At 44.5% G+C, this 27,929-nt stretch overlaps 1 protein-coding gene and 1 pseudogene across 1 annotated transcript; both read left to right on the forward strand.

The window, feature by feature from the left end:
• The first annotated feature begins 4,716 nt into the window (after positions 1-4,716).
• Positions 4,717-5,869, forward strand: LOC148100105 (uncharacterized; annotated as a pseudogene).
• A 2,467-nt stretch (positions 5,870-8,336) lies between these two features.
• Positions 8,337-18,842, forward strand: LOC148100106 (uncharacterized). Its single transcript, XM_087849800.1, has 6 exons — positions 8,337-9,724; positions 9,814-9,884; positions 9,991-10,548; positions 15,574-15,741; positions 17,443-17,576; positions 18,762-18,842. The coding sequence occupies exons 1-6, from the start codon at positions 8,337-8,339 to the stop codon at positions 18,840-18,842; spliced, it is 2,400 nt and encodes a 799-aa protein (XP_087705926.1).
• Positions 18,843-27,929: the final 9,087 nt, after the last annotated feature.

Raw genomic sequence — 27,929 nt, forward strand, 5'->3', positions numbered from 1 at the left:
CCCACTATAAGCTAGCACTCTGGCGACAGTGGGAAGGAAAAACTCCCTTTTAACAGGAAGAAACCTCTGGCAGAAACCTTCACCGCTTGTGCAGCTCGCTGGTATAATTTTACACTTTGGGCTATTGTCACTTGTAATGATATTTTTACTTTTTTGTGTCTTGACTTTGTTTCTGCTGCTAGAATTTACGACAGGGGCACATTAGAGATTCAATGGAGAGCTACTTTGACAGCTGGGCAGTAGCGGTTTTTGATACGGGTGACACGGGCGGTTGCCTGGGGCAGCATCGTGGTGGGGGGCAAAAAAAAAAAAAAAAAAAAATTGCTCGTACTCATGCTGCCCCGACATCAGCCAGCGCATATTGGGAATGGCATAGGCACCGATCGGTTTTCTATCGCCCATTTGCTGGGAGTAAGGGCGCCCTCCGTTTGCGAGGTGCGCCTGCTGCTTGCGGCACAGGGAGGAGAGGGCGGGGCGGCGGGGGATTCACTGGTGGCTGGAGCAGCATCTAATAACCAACTCGCAAAATAAAACAAAATAAAAACAAACCAACAAACACGAAAACACCAGACATCATGATACAGACTTATAATTTGCACTGACGTTTTTTCAAAATTCTATACGCGAAAAGTGAGCGCGAGCCCTCGGTGCGCCTGCTCGCTGCTGAAGTCAAAGTAATATTTATTGTCATCTCCGCTACATACAGTCCAGTATATAGAGAGATGAGACGACGAGGATCCAGTTACAGCAGTGCAAGTAAACAAACAATAAATATAAGAAGAGTAAGAAAATAAATATACACTTTAGGACTAGGGGTAAAGGGATCAATAACAATTTAAATTTTATAATTTACAGTTTGCTGATTTAGAGTCTCACACACAACCCGTCGAAAGGGGAGGGGGCCGGCTGCTTCCAAATAGAGCACATTTTATTCATAATGTTGTAAATCCAAGCCCATTTACAACATGATTTGAATCCTGGGTTGTGTGAAATCCCAGAAATACACCTTAGACAAAGTGAATCTGTGAACTAAGGTGTAGGTCTATTAGGTTATGTTGTGGCGATCCTCGAGTTGGGGAATTTGTGTTCATACTGGAGTGCAAAATTAAAACCAATGGAAGATGGAAAAGAAGAGTTCAAAGCCATCAGGTGCTCAGTTTAGAAAAAAATAGAAAAGAAGAGGAGGAGAAACGAGCAACAGATACAGGTAAGCAGATGTGTGATTGGATAATGGCAGGTCATCCTGAACCAATCAGAATCAGAATACTTTATTAATCCCTAAAGAAATGATGTGGGTTACAGTTGCTCCAAAAAGAAATGGTAAAAATAGCAACAGTAACAAACTAAACTCCAAACAATACATTATGTTACAGATTTTAATATTAATTAGTCATTGTCAGTTGTTGATTTGTCCTGTTCTCATTGTATGACCAATTATGATGGCTGTTTGGTAGCTGTTTGCATACTATGCATACTCTCTCTCTCTTCATATGTGTGTGTGTCTGTGTGTGTTTCTCTGGCAAAATTCAGTATGGTTCCGACAACAGTTTTATGTTTATGTATAATCCTTGATATATTTTGTGTGTGTGTATGTGTGTGTGGGGGCGCGCCAGAGGGAGTGTTCGCCCGGGGCGCCAAACAGGCTAGGACCGCCACTGCAGCTGGGACAGTTACAGGAGAACTTCTCCTCCATTTGTGTGTTCCTCACCTGAGTGAATGCTACTGTACATACCGGTGGGAATCAATCCAAAGAAAAGGAAAAGAGGAACCAGGGCTGGTATCCAGATGAGACTGAGAAGGTACCGAAGGTTCACTTCTTGGTTGTGGGGAAACTCCCAGTGCCCACAACCAGTTGATCTATTGTCTGGTGGGGGCACTACACTTCAGTCTGCAGCCTGGGATACATGGCTTGTTGGCAGCATGTTCACTTTGCATCTGTCATCTGTCCACCATTTTGCCAGAGGAAATGGAGGTGCGCGGGGGTCCTGCCACGCCCGAGGATGGTGTGCTGTCCAGTCTTGCCTCTCTTCCAGCAGTGGCCAGCACGCTGTGTGGTCCTACGTGCCTACCGCCTGCCCACCTGCCTGTGAGCCCCGGCTCACTTCCACGCCGGCTGCGCCCCCACTGCTTGCAAAATGGGTGGCCACTGGCCCAGCTCCGGGGATGCCACTGGAGGCGTGGGCAGCCCCTGGTAACACCTCGTCACCGGCGCTGCTGGATGTGCAGGCCAGAGTGGACCCTTCCCCAGTGGCTGGGCGGGGGCATGGGACGCAGATGGCCTGGGCCGATTGCTTCACTCGTGGAGGGTGGAGTAGGTTCGGCGGATGGCTCCCTGGGCAAAGGGGGCGGGGCGTGTTCTGTGATACCACCTGTAGCAGCATCGCAGAGCACACCTCGTCGGCTTAACCTGTGTCCTGCTTGTTTTGTTGGTGGTGGTGATATGTACGGCTGGCAGTGGGAGACCTGCAGCAGTTGAATGCACTGTTACAGCAACCGTGTGACTACTGTAAGAATAAATCATGCTGCGAAGCATGAAAACGCCATCGGGTCTGCCGTGGTGGTTGAGTTATCTATTATTTTTTAATTTTTTCTAGAAAAATCTTAAATTAAAAAGTGCACACAAACAGTAAAAAAATGAAAACAAGTACTGCTGAGAAACTATAATACAGACAATACAAATAAAATTCAAAAAACAACCCCCAAAGCCTCTAAGTCACGCCATGTGACAGTGCAACATCTAAACACAAGAGGGGGGAGGGGGAGCAAAGTGTGCCTGCTCTGCTGAGACAGGAGCGGCAAGTCTGGTGACTTGGCTGTTTCGTGTTTGTCGAAACCACAGCATTGCAAAAAAGAGCGGAACTCACCAGGCTAGTATCGATCCGATACCGAGTACAATCAATATTTGGATCAGTCTGCCCACCACCAACATTAAAAAGTGGTGACAGATGGCCCCGCCCCTCCCTGTGCATGATTCTGATGAAGGTTTCTCTGTTAAAAGGGAGTTTTTCCTCCCCACTGTCAGCAAGTACTTATTCATAGGGGTTGTCTGATTGCCGAGACTTTCTCCAGAACACTGTAGGGTCTTTACAGTATAACACACAGTAGATGATTTGGTGATATATTAATAAACCCAAATTGATTTTTTTTCTAGGATGTTTGCTGATAGGTTTGTAGCTTAAACCTATTCGCTGGAACGTTGAAGACAATATAATTACACAGCAAGCAAGACACAAAGTTCTTCATGTTTCTCGTGCACGGGAGAGAACCGGACAAACGCCGTTCCTTTGCTTGACCCCAGTTGCTCTCGTCCGCTCCCCCGTAACACTGCTCTTTTATTGAGGTTACATGAATATACATAGGTTCATTAACATACAACGTCTACATACAAGAGTACCTTGCCTTTGTGTGTGTGTGTGTGTGTGTGTGTGGGGGGGGGGGGGGGGGGGGGGGTCAGAGTGTGACCCCATAATGACTTCCCTAAACCTGCTGGTCTGGAAGTCCAGCAGTTCATCTAAAACAAAAGGCACTTAGCCTAAAACAGATATGGATACGTTTATCCATAGAACAATAAGACAAGGTACGACCTCTCCCATGCTCCCAGAGTGCTCTCTAATGCACACAAAGTTTGCAGACTATCAAGAATCAAACCTCTACCAATCTACAACTAATTATAAAACTCTAAGCATATATAAGTAGATATTTCTAAGCATAAATGACAATCAACAATACAAAACCTAACATTTGCTTAGATTGATTTTCTCTTGCATTTTTTTCCAGGTGCCATCACATATGTTTGATCCTCATTGTCATGGCAACACAGTGGGTAGCACCAACATAAGTAATTAAAACAAGTGAACTAATCATGAGCTCTATACTCTAAACAAAATGGGGCACAGATAAATGTGTTACATAATTATTAGGTGTAAATGTTTGGGGAATTTTTTATTTTTTTGAATGAAAAAAAGTTGTTTTCTTTTCTTTTCTTTTGCATGCGGCCATGCATTTCTTTAGAAGTTTCATATAATCACATATGGGCTCAGCAGCAGTAAATTATAGGACTATTACACAAACAATCAGTCATTCAAATATTTAGTTTGAACATATAAGTAACAAGTGGTTTTAACTAAATAAAAAAACACAACAAAATCAGTGAAAGCTTATTCACAAAGAAAAAAAAACTAAATATTGACCATTTCCTGTTCAAAAAGGACACCAGGTCCCACCCATGTCCAGCTCAATCCCACCAAACCCTATTCAAACCCTTTGGACAGCTACTCCTGTCCCCAGAATCTATCACTGTGATTACTCCAGACTCTGACTCACTTCTGTAGGTTTATAACCTTTAGTATCTGTGAATGTCTCCAGCTGTTTGCTTGTTTCTGCTGCTGACACTGTCAGACATGATAACTGTGTATTAAGTGTAGAAATAATAATGCATTCATATCGGTGGAACATTCACAGTGAGAGAATTCTTGATTTCACTTATTGGTAGCGTACACTACAGTGAGAGTTCATACATAGACACATTAACGCAGCAGTAAACTGAACAGCAGCTGAGACTTTAACTGATGTTATGAGGAAAAGGATGAAAAATCATTCTCCATATTTCAGAACAAAGTTTCAAAGCCAATAAAGTCTGAACCTTCAGCAGAAAAATTCTGACAGAACAGAAAACACTTGTGTAAAATAAGTGTAAAATTTCTCTGCAGGAAATTTGAGAGCATCATCTCCAAGAGTGATCAGAGATCTGATGGACCTCCTGCTGTCTATCAGCTGGGACCAAAGAAACAGAAGTTTGGATCTCTGACAAGAATCACTGTTGGAGAAAAAAATCCAAACAAGACAAACAGAACCATCTTACTGGTGGGAGAAACAGGAGCAGGAAAATCTACACTGATCAACATTCTGCTCAACTACACTATGGGAGTGAAGTGGGAGGATGAAGTCTGGTTTACAATTGTAGAGGAGAAGAAGAAAAGTCAGACATCACATGTGATCGTGTACGAGATCTTTGGTTTTGAAGATGAAACTCTGCCGTACTCTCTGACCATTATCGATACTCCTGGTTATAGAGACACCAGAGGGATCGAACATGATGACATCATCAGTCACAGATTGTTGGACTTGTTTGGATCAGATGATGGAGTCCATGAAGTTCATGCAGTGGGTTTGATCATGAAGGCGAGTGATAATCGACTGGGTGACCGACTGCTGTATGTCTTTGATTCAGTGATGTTTCTGTTTGGAAAAACCTGGAGAAAAAAATTATAGCTCTGATCACACACTAAGATGGAAGAAGACCTAATAATCCTCTTCAAACTCTTGAAGATGCAAAAGTTAAATGTGCCAAAAATAGGCAGAATCAGCCAGTTTACCTCTTGTTTGATAACTGCCAGCATGAAGACCGAAGAGAGAAAAATGCAGTTTTTAGAAATTCATGGGAACTTACACAGCCAAACATGGATCAATTGACAGACTTCTTGGGAAAATCTAATCCTCAAAAACTGATGACAACAGTTGAAGTGTTAAATGAATCAGACTGAAAGCCTCCATCCAAAACCTGAAAGAGGTAATCAAGCTGATTGAAGTGAAACAGAGAGAAATCAGAAACATGAAAGAAGCCCAAAAGCAGGCAGGAAATAAAATGGATATTAAGAAAATATTGAGTCTTTCAGAAAATCTTGAAAATGAAATGAAACAGCTGACAGCAGAGAAGTCACAGTTCCTGGATGAGTCCTACTAACATGTTGTCAGACTGGAGCAGATCGCTCTGAAAGCTGATTCATCGTCCACTACTGTCTATTTGAACATCCAGATTGAGATTATGAAGCAGAAAGGAGACACGGAGAAGGTCAAGAAACTGGGTTAGGGTTAGGAGATGAAAAGGTGAGTGGATGAAGGAGCCAAAGCACATGTTGGCACGAGCTTCAACAAATTCCATCAGCTATCAGAAACATTGGGAGATCCTTCCCCTGCTGTCAAACAAGTAAAGAAGCATCAGGCAGCCCCGATACTCTCTATACTACATGTTCAGATGTACACCACACGTTTGCTTGTTTTTGCTAACAGATGGCACATTACTATTAAAAAACACTAATTACTTATTGATTACTGATCAGCACTGACATCTCTACTCAGAGAGAAGTCAGTTTCAAAATGTTTTCATGCTAAGGAGAAGTTCCAGTGCCTCAGTGTTTGTGTCAGGAACAGCAGTTTTATGCATCTGACATCAAATCTGTACCAAATACAACATGTGGCTCCATCTGTTTTGTCATGGTCCTGGGTCATGTGACCCAGCATTTTGAGTTTATTGTTGTATTTGTGATTTCTTATGTATATTTAAAGGGTGTTAAGTTTTAGTATTATTAACAGTTTGACTTTAAGTCTAGTTTACGTTATTCTCTGTATTCTTAGTTATGAGTCTGTTCTAGTATATTACATGGTCTGTCTTGTCCTCAGTGTTTCAGTATGTCTGTGTCTAAAGCTCCTTTTCAAGAAATTGTTTTCATTGAAATTCTGCCTGGTCTTGTGTCTCTGTGTTTCTGTAACATCATTCAGAACTTGGTAACGAGCTGACATTTTCCTCCTGACACCAATGATCAGCTCAACAGACCCTCATTTTACCTGCATACATTCTGCTCACCTGTCAGCTGGTTAACACCTTCTGCTGATTGGGGAAACACACAGGTTACCTGGTGATATTTTAATGTGGGCAGCTGCTGTTCAATATAACATCATCACAATATTGTGCACACAATAATTAAATGTAGTTTGTTTCCTGAGCTTAGAGCTGCTGGAACTTGTGTTTCCCTCCGAGTGACTGACCCGAGTGGAAGACGATAAACAGGATTTAAAATGAGGAGTGATGGACACTGAGCAGCAGATCAGCCTACAAGAAACACATTACTTCATCCAGGTTCCTTAAACTTGTATCCAATCTGACTCATCTAATGCTAAGTGCTTTATTTATCAGTGTGAGATGTGTACTAGTACGTTTCTTTGACACAATCATTGTCCTAAAATGAAGGTAAAGATGAGAAGTATATTTATTGTTTGAGGTGTCTGTAGTGAATTGCTAAATGACTCATTGTCAGAATTAAATTCTCAGCACCCTGAACTAATTTATTATTTTAAGGTATAATAAAACATTACAAACACACAGTGGTGACGTTTCATATTGCCCAGAACACCTGAGATTGATTATTTAAGATGATTTATTTTTCACAATATCCATCAGCTGTCTGCAACCATCACCAGTTAATCTGAGTTAATTAAAATGATTGTTGTCTGAAGAACATAATGATGTGTGCATGCATTTGCATTGGCACAAACTGGAAAGCCTTTTTTGCCAAGCTCTTTAATCAAATATCAGAAACACTGACAAACAGAGACGAACGTTCAATAAAAATGAGGAATCTGCAGAGCCAACATCTGGAACACAGAGAATGAAAAACATGAACAAATGTAACCAGTTCACATAAAAACCAGTTAACACGGAACACTGGTTTGTCTGGTGTGGCAGCTTTTTACTAGTTGATAATTCACTGACAACCACAACAAAATGAATACTGGCACAAACTGACTCTGAGGATGTTTCTCAGTATGTGTACTTGTGTTCTCGTGGACTTGTGATACATCATGTTACGGATTCAAATATTGGGGATGGATACAAGAGGAAAACCAAAAATAACCACACTGGTCCGGCCGGGTCAAGTCAAAAGATGATTTAATGAATACACGCGTGGGAGATGGACACCTGTCATGATCCTGGGTCCTGTTGACCCAGCGTTTTGTGTTTTGTGTTAGTGATTTTGGTTCTGTTCCTCCTGTTTAGTGTATTCTGTTCTGCCATCTATTCCTGTGTTAAGTCCACGTTTCCTAGTCTGTGTCTTTGCGTATGTGTGTTTCCTGTTTTATTGTGAAGGTCTGCGTCTCATGTGAGTGTTTTCAGTTTGCCTCCCTAGTCTCGTCACGTTTATCACTCCCAGCTGTGTCCCCCACCTGTGTGTAATCTCCCTGTGTTCTCTGAGTGTTTTTAAGTCGTGTCTTCTGTCTTAGTCGTTGCTGGTTCGTCTGTGTTGTTTCCCCTCGGTCTCCCTGCGTCTCTCCATCCGTCTCTCTGTGTGTATTTCCCCGGACTTCCCTGCTTCCACGTTTCTGGTTTGTTTTGTTAGTTTGCACAGTTTAGGTTTTCTGTTACTGCTTCACCCGCGCCATTGCTGTTGTATTCCCTTTTGTAAATAAATACTCATCTGCACCTGAGCTGCCGCTTCCGGGTCCTAAATAACTACCACACGGCTTGCCCCGGCAGACCGTGACAGTACGAACCAGCCAACATGGACCCTGCGGCACTCGATCCGTCCGAGGAGCTAAAGGACGACATCATTTTCACTGTGGAGAATCTTCTCGGCCTATGGCTGGAACACCCCCCGGAAGAGCTTCGGCACGCAGCGGAAAATCGGCTACAACGGCTCTTTTCCGGCCTACCATGGCTATTGGAATCACTTTCCCCGACCATGCAGGCCTTTCTCCACCTCACACCACACCTTCTCTCCGCCACTACTACCTCGCTGCCCGACCCGCCGGATGTGGTTCTGCCCGGCCCGTCGGAGCCGTCTGCGGGGAAGAAACGGCGATCGCGCCGCCGGCGCGCCACCCCACAGCCGGACGTTCGGACTTCTAAATCGCCGGCTGTGGTGAGTGAGGACTCTTTTTCTGTGTTGGACTGTGAAACTGTTTTTTCTGGGACTATGTTTTGTGTGGCTGATAGTAATGCCAACAGCTTATTAGCTGCTCAGCAGCAGCCACTGTCAGCTCAGTTAGCCGCCCAGCAGTCACTTTCGGCTCAGTCTCCGCAGTCACTTTCGGCTCAGTCCCCGCAGTCACTTTCGGCTCAGTCCCCGCAGTCACTTTCGGCTCAGTCCCCGCAGTCACTTTCGGCTCAGTCCCCGCAGTCACTTTCGGCTCAGTCCCCAGCGCCTCCGGCGTCACCCGTAGCTCGCGCTCCAGCGCCCCCGGCGTCACCCGTAGCTCGCGCTCCAGCGCCCCCGGCGTCACCCGTAGCTCGCGCTCCAGCGCCCCCGGCGTCACCCGTAGCTCGCGCTCCAGTGCCCCCGCTACCCGTGGCTCCACTGTCACCGCTGCCTCCAGTGTCACCTGTAGTTCAGGCCCCCGCGCCTCCAGTGTCACCTGTAGTTCAGGCCCCCGCGCCTCCAGTGTCACCTGTAGTTCAGGCCCCCGCGCCTCCAGTGTCACCTGTAGTTCAGGCCCCCGTGCCTCCAGTGTCACCTGTAGTTCAGGCTCCGGTATTACCAATTTCACCCGTTCACTCTATGCAGGGAGGAAGTCTTATTGCCACTGAGGGTGCTTTTCGTGGTTTAGCTGCCATTGGCACAGTTTGCCGCTCCAGGGCTTCCCCAGAGGCTAGGTCTCAGTTCCCAGCTGACTCTGGACCCCTGAGGTTTGAGCAGCCACCTGAGAGCTGTGCCGTGTCAGCGTTGCCTGGGCAGAGCCAGTGCTCAGTGAATTGCCGGTCACCTTTGTGTCAGCTAGTAGCCTCCATGACTGCTGGCTTAGTGATGGCTTCAGCTGGAGGGTCCGAGGGACCCCTCTGGCCTTTGTCTCCTGTCTCCGCTGGAGGGTCCGAGGGACCCGTCCAGCCTGCTGCGCCTCCGGCTTCCACGCCGCCGCCTGCAGCGCTGCCGCCTCCAGCTTCCACGCCGCCGCCTGCAGCGCTGCCGCCTCCGGCTTCCACGCCGCCTCCGGCGCTTCCGCCTCCGGTGCTTCCGCCTCTGGCTTCCACGCCGCCTCCAGCTTCCACGCCGCCGCCCGCAGCGCTTCCGCCTCCAGCTTCCACGCCGCCGCCCGCAGCGCTTCCGCCTCCGGCTTCCACGCCGCCTCCGGCTTCCACGCCGCCGCCCGCAGCGCTTCCGCCTCCGGCTTCCACGCCGCCGCCCGCAGCGCTTCCGCCTCCGGCTTCCACGCCGCCAGCTGCGGCCTCATCATCCACGCCGCCAGCTGCGGCCTCATCATCCACACCGCCAGCTGCGGCCTCATCATCCACGCCGCCGGCTGCGGCCTCTTCGCCCCCGTCTGGTCCAGCCTCCGAGTCTTCGCCCCCGTCTGGTCCAGCCTCCGAGTCTTCGCCCCCGTCTGGTCCAGCCTCCGAGTCTTCGCCCCCGTCTGGTCCAGCTGCTGCCTCTTCGCCCCCGTCTGGTCCAGCTGCAGCCTCTTCGCCCTCGTCTGGTCCAGCCTCGTCTGGGGCTGCAGCTAACCGGCCACTTTCCTGGCCACTGGCCGGGCCCCTTCGCCGTCTTAAGCGGCCCCCAGACTCCCGTCACCTGGGTCGCCGCCGTTGCCGTCCGCACGGTCGGCCCCCTGAACTGCTTTCACGTCGCCGCCGTGGCCTTCCTCGCGGCCGGCCTCCGGACCCCCTTCGTCTGAGTCGCCGCCGTTGCCTTCCGCACGGTCGGCCTCCCGAACTGTTTCCACGTCGCCACCGTTGCCGTCCGCACGGTCGGCCCCCTGAACTGTTTGGGCTACTGTGCTGTCAGCCCCCTGGCCGGCCCCCTGAACTCTTTTGTTTTGGATGCTGTTTTCTTGGGCTCCGGTGTGTTCTTTTGTTGTTGCTTTTTGGTGCTGGCTCGTGTTTTGTTTGTTTTTTTTGTCCCTCTTGTGCGCCTGTTCTGTTTTGCTCCGAGCCCTCCGTCCTGGGCCCCCGCCGCCCGCCCTGGTTGGGTTGTTTTCTGTTTTTTTTTTTTGGTGGTTTTGTTTCTTGTTGGGCTGTCTGGTGCCAGCCTTTGAGGGGGGGGTACTGTCATGATCCTGGGTCCTGTTGACCCAGCGTTTTGTGTTTTCTGTTAGTGATTTTGGTTCTGTTCCTCCTGTTTAGTGTATTCTGTTCTGCCATCTATTCCTGTGTTAAGTCCACGTTTCCTAGTCTGTGTCTTTGCGTATGTGTGTTTCCTGTTTTATTGTGAAGGTCTGCGTCTCATGTGAGTGTTTTCAGTTTGCCTCCCTAGTCTCGTCACGTTTATCACTCCCAGCTGTGTCCCCCACCTGTGTGTACTCTCCCTGTGTTCTCTGAGTGTTTTTAAGTCGTGTCTTCTGTCATAGTCGTTGCTGGTTCGTCTGTGTTGTTTCCCCTCGGTCTCCCTGCGTCTCTCCATCCGTCTCTCACCCGCGCCATTGCTGTTGTATTCCCTTTTGTAAATAAATACTCATCTGCACCTGAGCTGCCGCTTCCGGGTCCTAAATAACTACCACACGGCTTGCCCCGGCAGACCGTGACAACACCATACAGCAGACAGCATCAAATCTCGCCTCAGACACCACACAACAATTGTTTTATGAAAATCAGGGTATTAGAACGCCCCCTCATGCGTACAGGTGGTACAATACAGTCAATATGGACAACTTTAGACACAGCAAAGGAACATTCTCTTCTTCTCGAGGACAGACACTGGCTCCCACTCATCTCCTTAGAGCCAACTGTCCCCTACGGAGACACAACATTACAGCTTCAAGGTTTTGCAAATTATCAAGTTGACCTGTGTATAATACGCTGAATCAGGCATGCAATATTAAATGAATGTTGGTTTAATTAACTACCACTACTTAAAAACTTAATGAAAAGATATAACTAGATAAAAAATCACAAAGAATCACATGATATCAGTGTTATGTAAGCGCGTGCAACCTCCTGGGCCCAAAGTCATCCCACACCATGGATCAGCCAGTCATTATCCTGACTGAAGTTTTTGACCTTTATTAACTCGGGCACAACTCTATAATGAGCAACAAACTGCAATGTATAGAAGATGATCATGTTTACACCTGCAATGAGAGATCATATGATTATTCTGACACCTTTAAGTAGAAGATTAACACCAGGTTATAGCAATCACTGTAATACAAATGTTAAGATAATATCAATAGCTTCAATCAATGTTTAATGCAATACTTGTTAAATGATTCTGATATAATAATGATGCTGACAATCATCAGTTACAGACCAAGTACTGTTCCAAGTACCCATCAAGCCAAGTACACTCAAAATTCCCAGATGTGGTCTCGCTCCCCCTTTTTTTATTGAGCATGCATCAGTGGCTTGTATGGACTTGGTACAGCTAAATATACCAGAATGCATTTTGTCCAAAACTCAAACGCGGCAATGGCGGACGAGCGGGGCTAAAAACTTTTAAATATTACTCTTACTGGGTCACAAAATAAACTTTTAAGTTATTTTCAAGCAAGAATGTAGCTGTGTAAACTTCAAATATCTGCTCGATTTATCAAGATATCATATATTTCCAAACGCGTCTGTGACCTGCCAGCTCCATAGCAGACAGCGAGGTCGAGGATCACTAGAGCCGGCGAGAACAGCGGACTCCCGGCACATCGTTTTCAACCAACCCCCCCCCCCCGCGGTCTTTTCGCTACTCAGGTTGAACAAACCCCAAACCCCAGTAGCTGTCTATTGTATTGAGTGTCCACTAAAATAAAAAAAGCGTTCTAACATCTCACCTGCTTGTTTTTATTAAGGTAAGTACACGTATGTACACGTATGTACATGTACACTATTTTTATTAATAGAGATTTCACTACTGAGGTTAAACATGATATATAAGTCACTTAGATCACTTCTAAATATTAATGTTTGGTTTATTTCAGTGTTTTATTTGTTCCTGAGTAAACCGGTTTGGCTGTGATTAAAGTTAAGCTTCATAACATATTACTCACAGTTAAATTAAGAGGGGACAGCAGTAAAAACTCCGGACCTGTGACATCATCAAGTACGCTGGTGTTCCAACTGTACAAATCGCGAGTCCGTGCTCGTGTTTTCAGCAAGTCCGTACTCCCGTGCGTTTTGGCAAGTCCGGTCTCGCCGAGAACGTGAGTACGTACTTGCGTACTTAGAATTGAGAAAGGGCCACGGTAAACCAGGTGCCGTAAAACGTACAACAGCAGCGGCAGCGGGAGTTTGAATGCACAGGGAGCTGATTGGTTAGTAAACAGGTAAAAAGACGAGTGTTAAGGTTTAACTGTGAGTCACAAACGGTTCGTTAGTAGCTGGTCAATGAGGGAACAAGGCTGCTGGGAAAGTTCTGTCGTGGAAATGTCACGTTGTTATTTCACGGAGCATAAAGCTGCTGACTGCTTCTAAGTGTAACAGCTAAGTTTAGCCACTAGAGGGCGCTCTCGGTAAACTGGTCCCGTTAGTCAGCGATGCAGAGGTTTACAGGGTTCACTGTGTGACGTCACAGACCAGTATAATATGGTAGGTTTATTTGATGGTGTAGAAAAGGCTTAAAGTAAGGTTTAAACACTGTAACAGCACTCAGTGTGGAGACAGTGAAGGACTGAAAGGTGTCAGAGTTTAAAGACATTTATGATGAATGAATTGTGGGGCGATCGTGGCTCAAAGAGTTGGCAGCCTCGCTTCTGTCAGTCTGCCCCAAGGCAGCTGTGGCTACAACTGTAGCTGCCTCCACCCGTGTGTGAATGAATAGTGGAATTGTAAAGCGCTTTGAGGGCCCCAAAAAGCGCTATATAAATGCAATCCATTATTATTATTATAAGGTTAAAGGTCACACACTGCTGTAAGGACTAACCTGACAGGACCTGAGGTCCAGTTTAGGACATGTTGTCTCCAACACATTTCACACACCTGAGGAGTAGAAACAGTGAACACTGTTTTTAACTGGTTATTTCTATTGTTTGCACCAACCAATGAGAAATGAGAACAAGAGCTCAGGTGTGACAGAGAGGCTGACACAGTTTGTACCTGTGCACAGAGGGTTAGTGGATACAGAGGATGATGAAGATGGAGCTACCATCATCATGATGTCTCCATGTGAGGACGGTCAGCTTTGAGTTATGGAGCTATGTGAACCTACAGTCTGACCTTTGACCTCAGACAGTAGCTCTGCTTGGGCTGTTTCACTGGTCTGTGTTCAGGGACTTTCAACACTGTCTGACTTTTCTGGAGGTCATTTAAACCTTTGAATTCAACATTTTCCAACCTGATTTGAGTTTCAGTTTAATGTTAGCCTTATTTCACACCAGGATCTAAACATCTGTAAATGTGATGCAGTCAGATTTTATTCATTTGTTCTTTGAGAGAAGCGTAAACATTGGAGTTTACAGAGGATCAATGAACAAATACAGTCAGACAGATGACGAGAGCTGTAATGTTAAACAGCTGAGTTTAAAAGTGTAATAAGAGTTTTACCACACGCAGTGATCACAGCGTATGTGGATCAATTCCAGTGATTGAGAAGCTCCCAGGCTTTCAGAGTGGACACTCCCACTCACCTGTGGAGGCTCAGAAAGTCAGATTAGGATTTAAAACAAATACAAACTGTGAATTTGCAGACTAAGTGTGATGACAATGAGACTATAAAACAATTTAAAGTATTAAAACTATGGAAAGCCTTTTGGTTAGACTGCCCAGTGATCAATAATGAAACATAACACTGTAAGTTTGAGACGTCTCAGCCCAACCTGATGAAACCTCCAGTAACCCTGATCGATGACTCTTCTTCAGATCGTTGGTACTGTAATATAACATTCATACATGCATCTGTTTTCATATTAGTCAACAGGCTAAAAACAGTCTAATGGTGTTAGAAGTTAAAATGAACAGGTTATTTTTTCATTACATTTAGTTTAAAACAGATTTTGCAAAGAATACAAAAACTGTTTATTCATTCAAAGTAACTGAATGAGCTTTGCTACTTTGTAAAAGCCGACTGTAACAGTCAGTTAGCCTCAAACAATCTTTGGTCCTCTGGTGCTCACAGAGTGATGTGTGTTACTGTGCAGCTGCACAGTATATATATAGTATTTATAGTAAACACAAGCTGTGTGTGTGTGTGAGAGAGAGTAAGCAGAAGTAAAAATGTAAATGAAATATTGTGTAGGGATTATTGTCATTTGGGTAGAAGATCAATGCTCTGTATGATTGTTGATGCTGCAGTGACTGCAGAACTAATGATTCCTCCAGACTAGCAGAGTGTTAAACAGTGAAGAGGAGGTGATGAAGCTGAGCAGGGCGGAGTCACAGACTTTATGTGATGGTGTTGTAACTGTAAGCAGTGATGATGTGCTGTCAGTGTTTCTCTGTGGAAACATGTTTGGTTTGTTATTAATGAGATGAAGCTTGAATCCCAGCGTGTTCACCTCCTGTTACATGAACAGCATGAAACGTTCTGTGAGGGGAAGATTTGGATGGAACTTGCTGTCTTTGCCTCTCAGTGATTACAAATGTTATTTCCATGCTGATGTTAGACACACTGATAGATACAGTTTGTTCATACTGACAGCACACACACTGTTCAGCTCACATAAACACTGTGAGCACCAACTACTGCTGGATCGTTGCTCTGTGCATGCAAAGCCTGCAGGGAAATGTAGTGCACTACCTGTTACTGTTGCACACGTCTGTGTCACACAGTCACAAATGTATTTGCATGTGTTGTATTCTAACCCAACACACAGATGTAGAGGTGAGCAGATGTTTGCAGCGACGTGTCCTGAAATAAGCTGATTGTGGGTCTGAATGCTCTGCAGATCCCTGCTGTGACTATAGTATCAGCCCTGGTCCCACTGTGGATCTGTCCTGGAGCCCCTGGATGACTCCCACAGTGGAGGAGGGGCTCTTTGTCACAGTGGATGACCCAGCTCCTGCACCTGGACTCTGGACCCTGCTCCAGGTCATCCACACAAACTCCACAGGAGGTCAGGAGAACATTTGGAGCTGGTGTTCCTCACATGTAGTGGGAATATATTCAGCTCAGTTTTCCTGCTGGGATTACATTTGGCTCGAGCAGGCATATCTGGGAATGAGAAGACACCACATCACTGTGACTGTTGTTGTACAGTCTGTTTATTCATGCACTGCTGCAGCTGCTGATGTCACAGTGTTCATGTTTCATGTGTGTGTAAATGTTTTACTTTATATGATGTTTAGAAAAGCAGGGAAACACTCGTACTTCCATCAAACTCTACAGCAGATTAAATGGTTACATCATCTTTAAACGTCCTCACTGATGAAGCAACAACAGGTTTGAACCCTCTGTGTTTAACATCACTGGGGCTGTGCGCTATGACCATGATCTCATATCCTATCATCCTGATAAACATCTATATCACAACAATTTGACATTTTCTGTGAATGTTCTGAATCTCGGGCAAATGAACTTCCCTGAAGTGTTTCCATTTGGGGGTCGAGTGTTTGACCGATGCATGAAACGACACGTTTGTGAGTATTTGTGAGTATTTATTACAAGGCGTGCTGCGGGGAAAAGCCTGTTGCAACATTCACGTTTTAGCCCCTGACGGCTCTTTTTGGCTTTTCATCCCTAAACTCTCTGCATGCTCTTTCATGTGATTCATTTTATTTTGAAAAGTCTCAATAGGATCTTGAGCTTTATTGTGAAAGGTTTATGTGGAAAATAAAAAAACGGACGGCGGAGCCACGCGATGGTTTTACCGTCGTTGTTGCTAACGAGAATCCGTAGTGTGGTTATATTAAATATAAGAGAAAGAGAGAACTTTAATACAGACACTACAGTGAGCATCACAACCATGTAACATATTTTTACACCATGAAACAAACGATTTTTCATATCATCATCTGATATATATGTTATATGGAACCGGCCCAGCTCAGGCTGCCTGTGATGACTTTAAAGCACAGCGCCACCCTGTGGTCATCACTGCACTGGTGAAACTACAAATAACAAGTATACAGGATGGACGGTGGCCCTGAGAGCTCACACACAGTGCTGCTTCTAAAACACCATGAAACAGGAAAATGCTGTGAAAGCACAAAATAATCAAAGTTCAAAGAGACAATAGTGACAGAAACAGAGGCTTCACTGGTGCTGTGAGGGAGAAATCCCAGAGAAACTTCCTTCCTGCCAGTATACGAGCCCACCAACAGAGACAGAACCAGTTCATCCTCCATCACTTACTGTGGCTCACGTTGCTCTTCTGTTGCTTTCTATCATAGACGTGTCTTTACTTGCTTCTTGTTTTAATTGCACTTAGAAACATGTTGTGTCTTTAACCTGTCACAGCCGCCCAGATGTTGCTGCTGAGAACATGTGGAGCTGATTCATGTAGTCATGTGTCTGTGAACAGCCAATCACAGGAAGACTTTCAGAAGCAACAGAAACTCAGAGAAACAGCTGAGATGTGCTGAGTGACACAAGAACTGACAACAAATGTTAAAGTTCAAATGGTCGTTTTGTTTGCAGGGACTGTGAGTGGATGGAGATCCTGGTCTTCCTCAGCTTTGAGTTCTTCCTCTGTTATGAGAACCTCAGGGGGAGAACATGTGCTCACTCTCAGCTGGTTTAACAGGAAAGAAGCTCTTTTAGATCAAAGCTGAGAAACTGTTTGTAACAGCGAACTCTGTCACCTTTCTCTCCTCAGTCTGCTGCTGGAAGCTGTCAGGCCCATCAAGCTCTGCTGTAAAGGCTTCCATGTCCCAGGCTTCACCTTTACCTGCTGACCAATGGGAGGCGTGGCCAAAACAGCGATGGGGAGTGGAGCAGCAGGTAGCAGAGGTGAGCCTCTTGTATGCAGCCTGTTTTCTGTGGGACCAGGTAGGACGTGACAGCAGATGTTGCTGATTCAACATCTGTGTGACAGCTGGAGCAGCACAGTCTGTAGAAAACATCTGTGCATGTAGGAGACACCAAGGTTTACAGGGTGGAAGCAGACGACTGACTCAAGCAGCCTCATTGCAGGCTGCTGGCTACAAGCACATAACCACAGTGACTAGTTTCACTGGTGTCTGTCCCAGTCTGTGACAGAGGGCAGAGAGCAGCATGTGGCAGAGATACAGGAAGTGGCAGACAGATCCACCCTGCACACAGCGTTTCCTCTGGAGTGTGTTTCACAACCCTGTTTGTGTTTCTCACTAACATCTTGTCGTTTTTCCTGCACACAGCAGCACTTTGATCATTTCTCCTGCTTTTCTTCCTTTTCTAGCTTTTATACACTGACAGTAAAACAAAACTCCAAAGTCATCATTTGAGGAGCTTCTTAAGAGTTTCTGTGAGTTTAGTGAAGTCAGCCTCTCAAAAATAAGTGTGTGTGTGTTGATCTATGTTATCTAATGTTCAGAGAGGACTGAACTGATTTAGCATCCAGGTGAGCAGCTTATGAGCCAACAGGGGGAATTTAGCTGTATTATTGTTGTTTAAATGTAATAATTTATGATTCCATGTTCCAATATTTCACTTTTCCCAATGTTTTGTTATCATTTGGTCTAAAAACCATGACAAACAGCAGTGTTACAGTTGTTAGCATTAGCTGCTATAGAGCACTCATTGTGTTGGTGTTAGAGACATGAACATATCTGAGCTGATTGTGTGTTTCAGATGTGCAGCAAACCCAACTGTCCCTGTGGTTTTCCTGCTGTAGACATTATCCCCATGATACTGACGTCCTCTGGTGGGACGAGGTCACACGTTTATGGATTCAGATGCTAACTGGACCAGACTGGTGTCAAACTTTGTGCTATAGAAGCAAATCAAAGAAGAACTACTGGAACCTGAGCTGTCTGTAGTGGTGACACCAACACCATGGCAGCCTGCACATGCTGACCCAGGGTCAGTGTTGAACCTATAAACTGTGTCCTCATAGTTCAATATGTCCTCACTGCACAGATCAATGACATCAGAGCTGTAATGTTGTTCCCCGTCTCACTAACATAAGGTGACTTTTCTGGGTGATTCCTACTCCAGGGTCACCAGTTTGAATCCCTCTGTTACTGCTGGGAACATGCTGCTAAAGTGCCCTTGAGCAAGGCCACATCCAGCTTATGAAGCCAACCCTGGGCTCTGCTTGCTGGCAGTGACAGAGTAGATGAAACAGCTCAGTGGATCCTAACTCAAAGCTAACAGCGCTCTGTCATTGTGAAATAAAGCTGACTCACCCACAGCTGCACACAAACACCTCCAACACCTACAGGTCAGTAGATCCACTGCTGTCTCTGATGGTCCCAAACTTTGCTTGTTCAGCGTTTGTTGCTGCTGACTTTGAAAATCACACCAAACATGGAATCAAATATATCGACTCAGCTTAGACTAAAGAGAAGCTCACTGCTCACAAAACTCAAACACAAAAGGCTTTCTAAAGACAACAATCACTTTGACAGACACACAAACATGACTGAGTACAGAGGAGCTGCTGGTTTGAAGCCACAGAAATGTTCAAATGTTTAAACACACTGGAGCGTTGCAGCCATGATGCATTTGTGCTGCTAATGCCACACCACTAGTACCAGTTAATCTCTGACCATGGCAACACAGACTTTCCAGTACAGTGATGTTGGTGGGGACAATGGGGACCGTACTGATTGTTCATTGGCTGTAAGCCGGTCACATGGACGTTTAACTGGTGCTTTGATTGCTCTGTAGTCTGTTGTGCCTGTGAGCTGGTCCTAAAATGAGACAGATTATAATTGTCAGCATTCTGTTAATGACTCTTATTATGTGCAGTCTCCTCCACTGTCACACTAAACACATTAAACCTTTATTTTTGTATAAAGTCAGGATTTATTTATTGGCTCTTCTTAAAAACGTCAGTAAGTGCAAAACTCAGCAAACATTATACAAAAGTAGATTTAGAAGCTGAACAGAAATAAACTGAAAACATTTAAAGTGACAGTCAGTACAAATCCAGCTAACATCTCCATCCAATCCAAGTCTTCATTTAAAGTCATTATAACTGTGACACACGGTTTGTTACAGTATTAATCCTGCCTGATGCTGCAGGGCAAACATCTTGTACTAAAACAGGCTCAGCATTTATTTCTATTATAAAACTTTAATGAAGGTTTTGTCATTTAAAAACAAACCATTGTTCTGTAGTCGTCCCAGGACTGTTGGTCAAACGTTCTCTCCACATGTTTAAGGTTGAGCTCACTTTATCGTCTGCCTGAAGGAGGAAAGCAGATGTTACTAAACATCACAATAAAACATATGAAATGGGTGCACATGAGGAAAGAAGCCGTCTGCACTGTTAAAGCCATGCAAACATCTTCACACATAAAGCAGCAACACCTCTCAGTTTAGCAGCAGCTGGTAAAACCCACAGTGATCTTGGAGCCTCCCTGAAGGACTCGTTCATCAGTAACTGTCAGGAGGACGATTAAACCTTCTGCACACCCTGTAGTTACACACTCGGGAAGAAAGACGACGTCCTCGCTCTCCAACATGACCTGTGTTTCATCCAGGACGCTCAAACACAGATTAGTCTCCAAATATCAGACGCACTGGTTCTTCATGTGTTTCTACCTGAGCACTCAGAGTCATTTATACAACAGGCCTCATTCACCTGCTGGTGCATCTGTTTCTGTGTTTGGCTGTTTCCATCAGTGCCTGATGTTTGTGATCTTTGATCTATTCTGAATTCTCTCTTTGTAACACAAATATTGTTTGGCTTCTTTTGCAAACAAGGCAAAAGAATTTGAATGGATTCATTTACTGATCTTACTTTTCTAATGCAAAGCTGTCCTTTCAACGCTTTATGAATAAAACCAAACAATATTTTTAAAACTTTCCCAAAATATAAAAGCTATTAAAACCATAAACATCTGCTCCTTGTTCATGTGATTCTTCTTCTAGACTGTGTGTAATTGTTATTGCTAATTGTCAATAAAGTTGTTTTTTTATAAGTTATGTTCTAAAGGAAGCTTGTGGCGAGGGGGGAGGGCGACTAAAAGCAGGTTCATATAGTGGGAAAGTCCTCAGGTCATGTGAGGATATTTACTGATGCGTCAACACTGTCAGATAAAAGAACGGCTGTTGCATTTGTTCTCCCAGAAATAAGTTTGGTGATGAGTAAAAGAATTACAGATGATGTGGCAGTTTATACTGGGGAGCTGGTAGCGATTTTACTGGCTTTGAACTGGGTGGAGGACGCACCAATAGGGAGGTATTTGGTTTGCTGGGACTCTAGCAGCGCATTAGTGAGTACAGGTAATATGTCTTCAGACTCTAGGCAAGATATTGTTTTTGATAAACTTCATTTATTGTATAGAATCAAACACAGAGGGATAGAAGTGGATTTCTTATGGCTTCCTGTGAATATCGGTGTTGATACAATGAACAGGACGATAAGTTTGCAAAAGGTGCAGCAAGAAGAAGTCATGTAGGTTTGACTATAAAATACAGTAAAAGTGAGGTGAAGAGTATAATCAAGGTAAAGATGAAGGACGAGTGGCAGGCACAATGGGACAGAGACGGGAAAGGCAGATATTATTATACAGAAAACAGTCGTGTAGAAGAAGCTGCATGAGAGATGAGGATATAATATGGAGAGTCAGATTTGGTCACACAGGCTTGAACAGCACACTTATAAAGATAAACATGACACAGAAAGTGTGACTTCTGTGGACAAGAGGAGACGTTTGACGGGTTGTTAGCGTAGTCAGGATGCTGGATGGAAATGCTGTGCCTGATAGGATGCCAGTGATTACAGGCTGGACTTTGTCTTCCTGTTACAGATGGATCCAGGCCCTGGATGACTCCTGGACACACATGACCAACACTAGGCTGCCTTCATCCATCCTTTCCTCCTTCATTGAGACTCAGAATCAGCATGTATGTAACAGGGTGAGGACCTACAAGTACCTGGATGGGTGGCAGTAACAACAGCAGTAACAGCTACAGTATTAATCAAAGAAGTGAAGTTGTTCATTTTTTAAATCACATTTTAATGAAGATTTGACAAAACAAGGATGAAGTTTGTGTTTTATCAATTTTATCAGTGATTTGAATCCTTTCATTACAGAGTGAAGTTAAAGTAGACATGTGAACACACTAATAAACATAAAGGGACACAACTACTACTCCATGATGTAAACCTGAAGTATTACACAACTTTATGATCCACCTGTTATCCTGGTAGACGAGTACAGCAATAAATCTTTTACTTGAACATCTTCTGGCTCCAATAAGCTTTGAAATGTGACCATAAAGTTAGCTACACACTGACTGAAACCCACAGCTGTGACTGTGGATCACATCCACACACTGTACCTGCTGTGTCTGCGTGAGCCTTTGCACTGTTGCTCGCAGCACCGTTATATCACTCAGCGCTCGCTGCTGTTGTTGAATCCACTTTTTACTGTCCGTGCAATCAAGCACCTCTGCAGAGCTTCATAGAAGATGCTGAGAAAAGAAGTTCAGCTGCTAGAAAATATCTTAGAACCAGTTTATGTGTTAAGGGATCCTTTGCAGTTGTGACTGTTGCCTCTGTTTTTGTCCTTTGATTCCTGGGAGCCTTTTAACATTTCCATCAGCAACAAATATCTGAACAGGGTTTATTGTAGACTGTAGGCCGAGTAGGAAATACAGGATTAAATAGTTGTCATTATTTGTAGAGTATTTATTAGATGTTGTTCAAGATGATCAGATAAGCTGTTTGTTTAGTTTAATGCTGTGGCTTCAGTCAGCATCACTGCGCTGTATAGTTTTATTTTTCTGATCTTTCTGTTAATGTTGCTGAATAAAAGCTGGTTGGTCTACACCTCACCTCTGCCTCGAGCCTCCTTCTTTAAACCAGCAGAGGATCTTCATTCAGTTATTACAGCTAGAGTTGTTCTGCAGGAGAGCGAGAGTACTGTCCTTGGTCCATAATGACATTAATCCTCAAAAATAGTTCTGGCATAATAATTGTGCACACAGTGTAAAACTGAAGAAGCTTCTCAAATGAAATGTCTTCAAGAAACTTAAAAAGTCCAGACACTTTTGTTTCTGAGCTCCTTAATCCAATTCAGTTTTATTTATATAAATCACAACAACATTCGCCTCAAGGCGCTTTATGTTGTACAGTAGATACAAAGAAAAACCCAACAATCATATGACCCCCTATGAGCAAGCACTTTGGCGACAGTGAGAAGGAAAAACTCTTTTAACAGGAAGAAACCTCCAACAGAACCAGGCTCAGGGAGGGGCGGGGCCATCTGCTGTGATTGGTTGGGGTGAGAGAAGGAAGACAGGATAAAGACATGCTGTGGAAGAGAGACAGAGGTTAATAACAGATATGATTCAATGCAAAGAGGTCTGTTAACACATAGTGAGTGAGAAAGGTGACTGGAAAGGAAAAACTCAATGCATCATGGGAATCCCCCGGCAGCCTACGTCTATTGCAGCATAACTAAGGGAGGATTCAGGGTCACCTGGTCCAGCCCTAACTATATGCTTTAGCAAAAAGGAAAGTTTGAAGCCTAATCTTAAAAGTAGAGATAGTGTCTGTCCCCTGAAAGGTGAAGTTTTGTGTATATGTGTATATCTATATGCTATATTATCCTGGAGGATAAACATGAGGGGTTAATAAAGTTCTATCTCTCTATTAAAATCCCTCAGAATAAATTAAACGTGAATTTCAGGCAGACATGTTTTTAAAAGAGTCACTTAAATGGAAAAATGTCAGTATCAGCTATTGGGAACGAGCCTCATTAAGACCTCGAGTGTGAGCAACTTTGTTGTGTTTTTAAAACCAGCCAATAGGAGCGTCTGTGGATATCAGCTGAGGCTGAACTCAGGAACATATAAATACACAGAATTAAACACTAAATGAAAGACATAATTAAATAAGTATCAGATCAACATTTCAGAAGTCAAAGGTCAGTGAGAAGAGGTGTGGTTAAACACTGGCAGTGCAGTGACCTAATGCAGTTTGGTTATCGCCACAGGAAAAGCCCCGCCCCCTCTGAGCCTCCACTGTGTCCTCAGCCAGGAGCAGCAGGTCAGAGGGGGTGGGGCCATGTCAGGACTTATTTTAAGTGAAGTTTAAAGTGGAGCGACAGCAGGAGTCACACAGCAGTAACCAGCTCTGTCTGCCAGGGTCAAAGGTCAAGCAACTCCTGCAGCTTACCCACACACAGACTTACACTGATCCACAGAGAGTGATGAATCCACACATCACTTGGCTTGAGGAAGCTGGGTTTCCACACCGTCCAATCAGAAACCAGTGTTGACGCTGAGACCCGTCTCTGTGACAGGAAGTCCATGAACAGGCAGACACTCAGCAGCAGGCTGACCTCTGACCTCTGAGACAGAGGGAGGATTTATAATAATAATAATAATAATACATTTTATTTGAGGGCGCCTTTCAGAAACCCAAGGTCACCTTACAAAAAACACAATTAATAAAAGGAAGAATAGTCATAAAATACATAAAATAAGTTAAAATTACAAAACAGAGCGTGACAACAGATAAAAATCAGCATTAAAGCGAATAAACCAGTCTAAACAGGTGTGTTTTGAGCTGTGTCCTAAATACGGAAAGGGTGTCAATATTTCTTAGTGCAGGAGGAAGAGAGTTCCAGAGCCGGGGAGCAGAGCAACTGAAAGCTCTGCTCCCCATAGTGATAAGGCGTGAGGGCGGAACGGTAAGATGAAAAGCAGAGGATGATCTGAGAGGGCGGGAAACAGTGGTGATATGGAGCAGGTCACACAAATATGCAGGAGCAGATTTATGGATACATTTGAACGTGAAAAGTAAGATTTTAAAGTTTATCCTGGCTTCTATGGGCAACCAGTGAAGCTGCTGGAGAACTGGGGTGATATGAGCACTTAACGGAGTATGGGTTATGATCCGAGCTGCAGAATTTTGAAGAAGTTGAAGTTTATGAAGGGACTTTTTAGGGAGACCAAATAGGAGGGAATTACAGTAATCAATACGGGATGTGATAAGACTATGGACAAGGATGGCAGCAGCATGGGGAGTAAGGAAGGGGCGTAATCGGTTAATATTACGTAAGTGGAAGTAAGCAGACCGGGTTATGTAATTAATGTGAGACTGGAATGAGAGAGTATTATCAAGTATGACACCCAAACTCTTAACCTGAGGGGAGGGAAGGGTGGGAGAATTTTCAATGTTAATGGAAAAACTGTGGGATTTGGTTAGAATAGATGGTGTGCCAACAAGTAAAACTTCAGTTTTATTACTGTTAAGTTTGAGGAAATTGGAGGAGAACCAGGATTTAATCTCAATAAGACAGTCTGAGAGGGAGGTAGGTGGGAGGGATGAATTGGGTTTAGAAGAAAGGTAGAGCTGGGTGTCATCGGCATAACAGTGAAAATTTATATTATATTTTCGGAATATATAACCAAGAGGAAGCATATAAATAATGAATAAAAGAGGCCCCAATACTGAACCCTGGGGCACACCAGCAGAAACAGGATAGAGAGTTGAAGAATGGGATTTAAGTTGGATAAACTGAGTGCGGTCTGAGAGATAGGAGGTAAACCAGGCAAGGGGGGTGTGACTAATACCAATGGAAGCTAACCGGTTCAGGAGAATATTGTGAGAAATGGTATCAAACGCCGCACTAAGATCAAGAAGGATGAGGATGGATAGGAGACCAGAATCAGCTGCCATCAAAAGGTCATTGGTAATTCTTAGCAGAGCAGTTTCTGTGCTATGATTGGGGCGGAAACCAGATTGAAATTGTTCATAGAGATTATGGTCATTGAGATGTGAATGAAGCTGGGCGGCGACAACTTTTTCAAGAATTTTTGAAATAAAGGGGAGATTTGATATAGGGCGAAGATTATCAAAGTTATTGGGGTCTGCACCAGGCTTTTTGAGAATTGGGATAACGGAAGCTTTTTTCAGTGCTTCAGGGACAATTCCAGTGTTCAGGGAGGAATGAATAATATTGGTTATGAGAGGAGCTAACGAGGGAAGACAGGCTTTAACTAACACAGTGGGGAGAGGGTCAAGTTGACAGGTGGATGACTTAGATTTTTTAATGAGATTAGATACATCAGTTATGGAGGGAAGAGTAAAGCTTGAAAATAACTGACAGGAAGACAGTGGGGGAACCAGGAAGTCTACTTCAGAGTCAGAAGCTCCTAAAGAGTTAAGTTGACGGTGAATGTCTGAGATTTTAGAAGTGAAAAAAGAGATAAGAGAGTTGCAAAAATCAACAGAATACATATGAGAGGGGAATGTGTCTGGAGGTTTTGTAATTTTACTGAATAATGAATAGAGGGACCTGGAGTTACCTTCATTAGAACTAATTAAACCAGAGTAGTAAGCAGACTTGGCTGAGGCAATGCAGTCCTTATAGAACAAAACATGATTGTTGTGCATTTCTTTATGTACAGTAAGTCCGGTTTTCTTGAACAGACGTTCGAGTTGGCGTCCTTTAGCTTTAAGGTGACGCAGGTCGGAGGTAAACCATGGAGCTGAACGGGAAAATGAGACAGTTCGATGTTTAAGGGGAGCAAATATGTTAAGAAGGCTATGAAGGTTGACATTATAATGACAAACGAGTTCATGAGGGGTTGAGGAGCTGTTGATAGGAAGGTCATGGACGGCAGATGAAAAAGCAGCTGGGTTTATATTACTAATTTTCCTAAAAGTGATATTACGAGAGATACAGGTTTTGGAAGCGGTTATGTTTGCATCAAAAGAAATAAACATATGATCAGACTGGGGAAACAATGTGGCTTTACAATGGGTGGGGGTAATGCCAGAGCAACAGACCAAATCCAGGATATGACCTTTGGAATGGGTAGGAAATTTTATGTACTGTAGAAGCCCAAAACTTTCCAGGCAGGAGGTAAATTCTCTGGAAAGAGGGATTTTATCATTGTCCATATGAATATTGAAGTCACCAGCAATGATCAGATTTGGAGAAAGTACAGAAAAATGAGTGAGAAGAGCAGAAAATTCATTTAAAAACTCCTTGTTTGGCTTAGGTGGCCGATAAACAGTACATATGATGGTGGGGGTAGATCCAGGGAGCTGTAGTGCAGTGTATTCAAATGAATGGGAGGGAGGGGCAGAGACAGGGAGCACTTTCCAGTGCCTCCGGTGAATTATCGCGAGACCTCCGCCCCTCCCCGAGATGCGAGGTTGACAGGTGTAAACAAAGTCAGATGGAGTAGAGTCGTTGAGAGAAACAAAGTCATTAGGCTGTTGCCATGTTTCAGTCAAACAAAGAAAGTCCAACTTACGATCACAGAGGAGATCATGTACGAGATGTCCTTTACCAGTGAGAGAGCGGATGTTTAATAGACCAAACTTGATGCTGGAATTACCATGCCGGACAGTAGGCTTAGTTGATCTAGCCAGGTGGGCCAGCACACTGTGGTCGACAGTCCGGTCAGTCTTGCAGGGAGGACGATGAGTTTTTGACCAGATGGAAAATATTGGGTTAGTGTCATTGATGTTGAACGTCCGCCGAAGCCCTCGGTGGATATACCTGCGGCGGGGCTGGAAGGCGATGTCCGGGTAGAAGTATAGAGCCACAGGTGGAGAGACAGCCAGGCAAAAACGGAGCCGCAAAAGATCCGTAGCAGAATACTGGAGAAGAGCTGTCGCCGGGTGATGAATGATGGATAAAAAAACCCAGGTGAGCACGAGCCACACCAACACCCTGGGAATCCGCATCTTAATCAGGGCCGAGCACTGAACAGGACCGAACAACCAGCTGACAGCTGCAGCGCAAGCAATAGAAGCCCGCAAATATTGCGAAAACAAGTCAAAACGGGTCGCGCCTTAGATACTTGATTTAAATTGTTGTCAGCAACTTAAAAAAAAAAAAAATATAGTAAAAATAGTAATCGTAGATAATAAAAATAACCGGTGAGCAGCGGCAGCCAAACGCGCCAGCGTTCACTCGACCGGAAGGGGGACAGCAGGGGGCGCTGCAGGTCACTGTGAGCATCACAGGGAAGGTTGAAGCTGCCCACTGCACCTGTAAGGCCGAAGTCGCAGAGACCTGCAGCCACGTCACTGCTCTTCTGTTTAATGTAGAAGCAACAGTGTTGATCTGTGGCACAAGGACTGTTACAGATGAACCTGCATACTGGGTTTTGCTGGGTAATGTGACCAAGATACAGCCAGAGGTTGGCCATAAGATAGACTTCTCCTCTTCAGCTGCCCAA

This window comes from Neolamprologus brichardi, chromosome 13 (genome assembly GCF_056152115.1).
Source record: "Neolamprologus brichardi isolate AB-2024 chromosome 13, ASM5615211v1, whole genome shotgun sequence".
Lineage (NCBI taxonomy): Eukaryota > Metazoa > Chordata > Actinopteri > Cichliformes > Cichlidae > Neolamprologus > Neolamprologus brichardi.

Excerpts from the sequence above, each read along its gene's own strand:
- LOC148100106 (XM_087849800.1), top strand. The coding sequence starts at position 8,337 with ATGGACCCTGCGGCACTCGATCCGTCCGAGGAGCTAAAGGACGACATC. Across the intron at positions 9,725-9,813 it reads CCTCCAGCTTCCACGCCGCC|CTTCCACGCCGCCGCCCGCA; the intron begins GCCTGCAGCGCT and ends CGCCGCCTCCAG. Across the intron at positions 15,742-17,442 it reads CCACACAAACTCCACAGGAG|TCTGCTGCTGGAAGCTGTCA; the intron begins GTCAGGAGAACA and ends TTCTCTCCTCAG.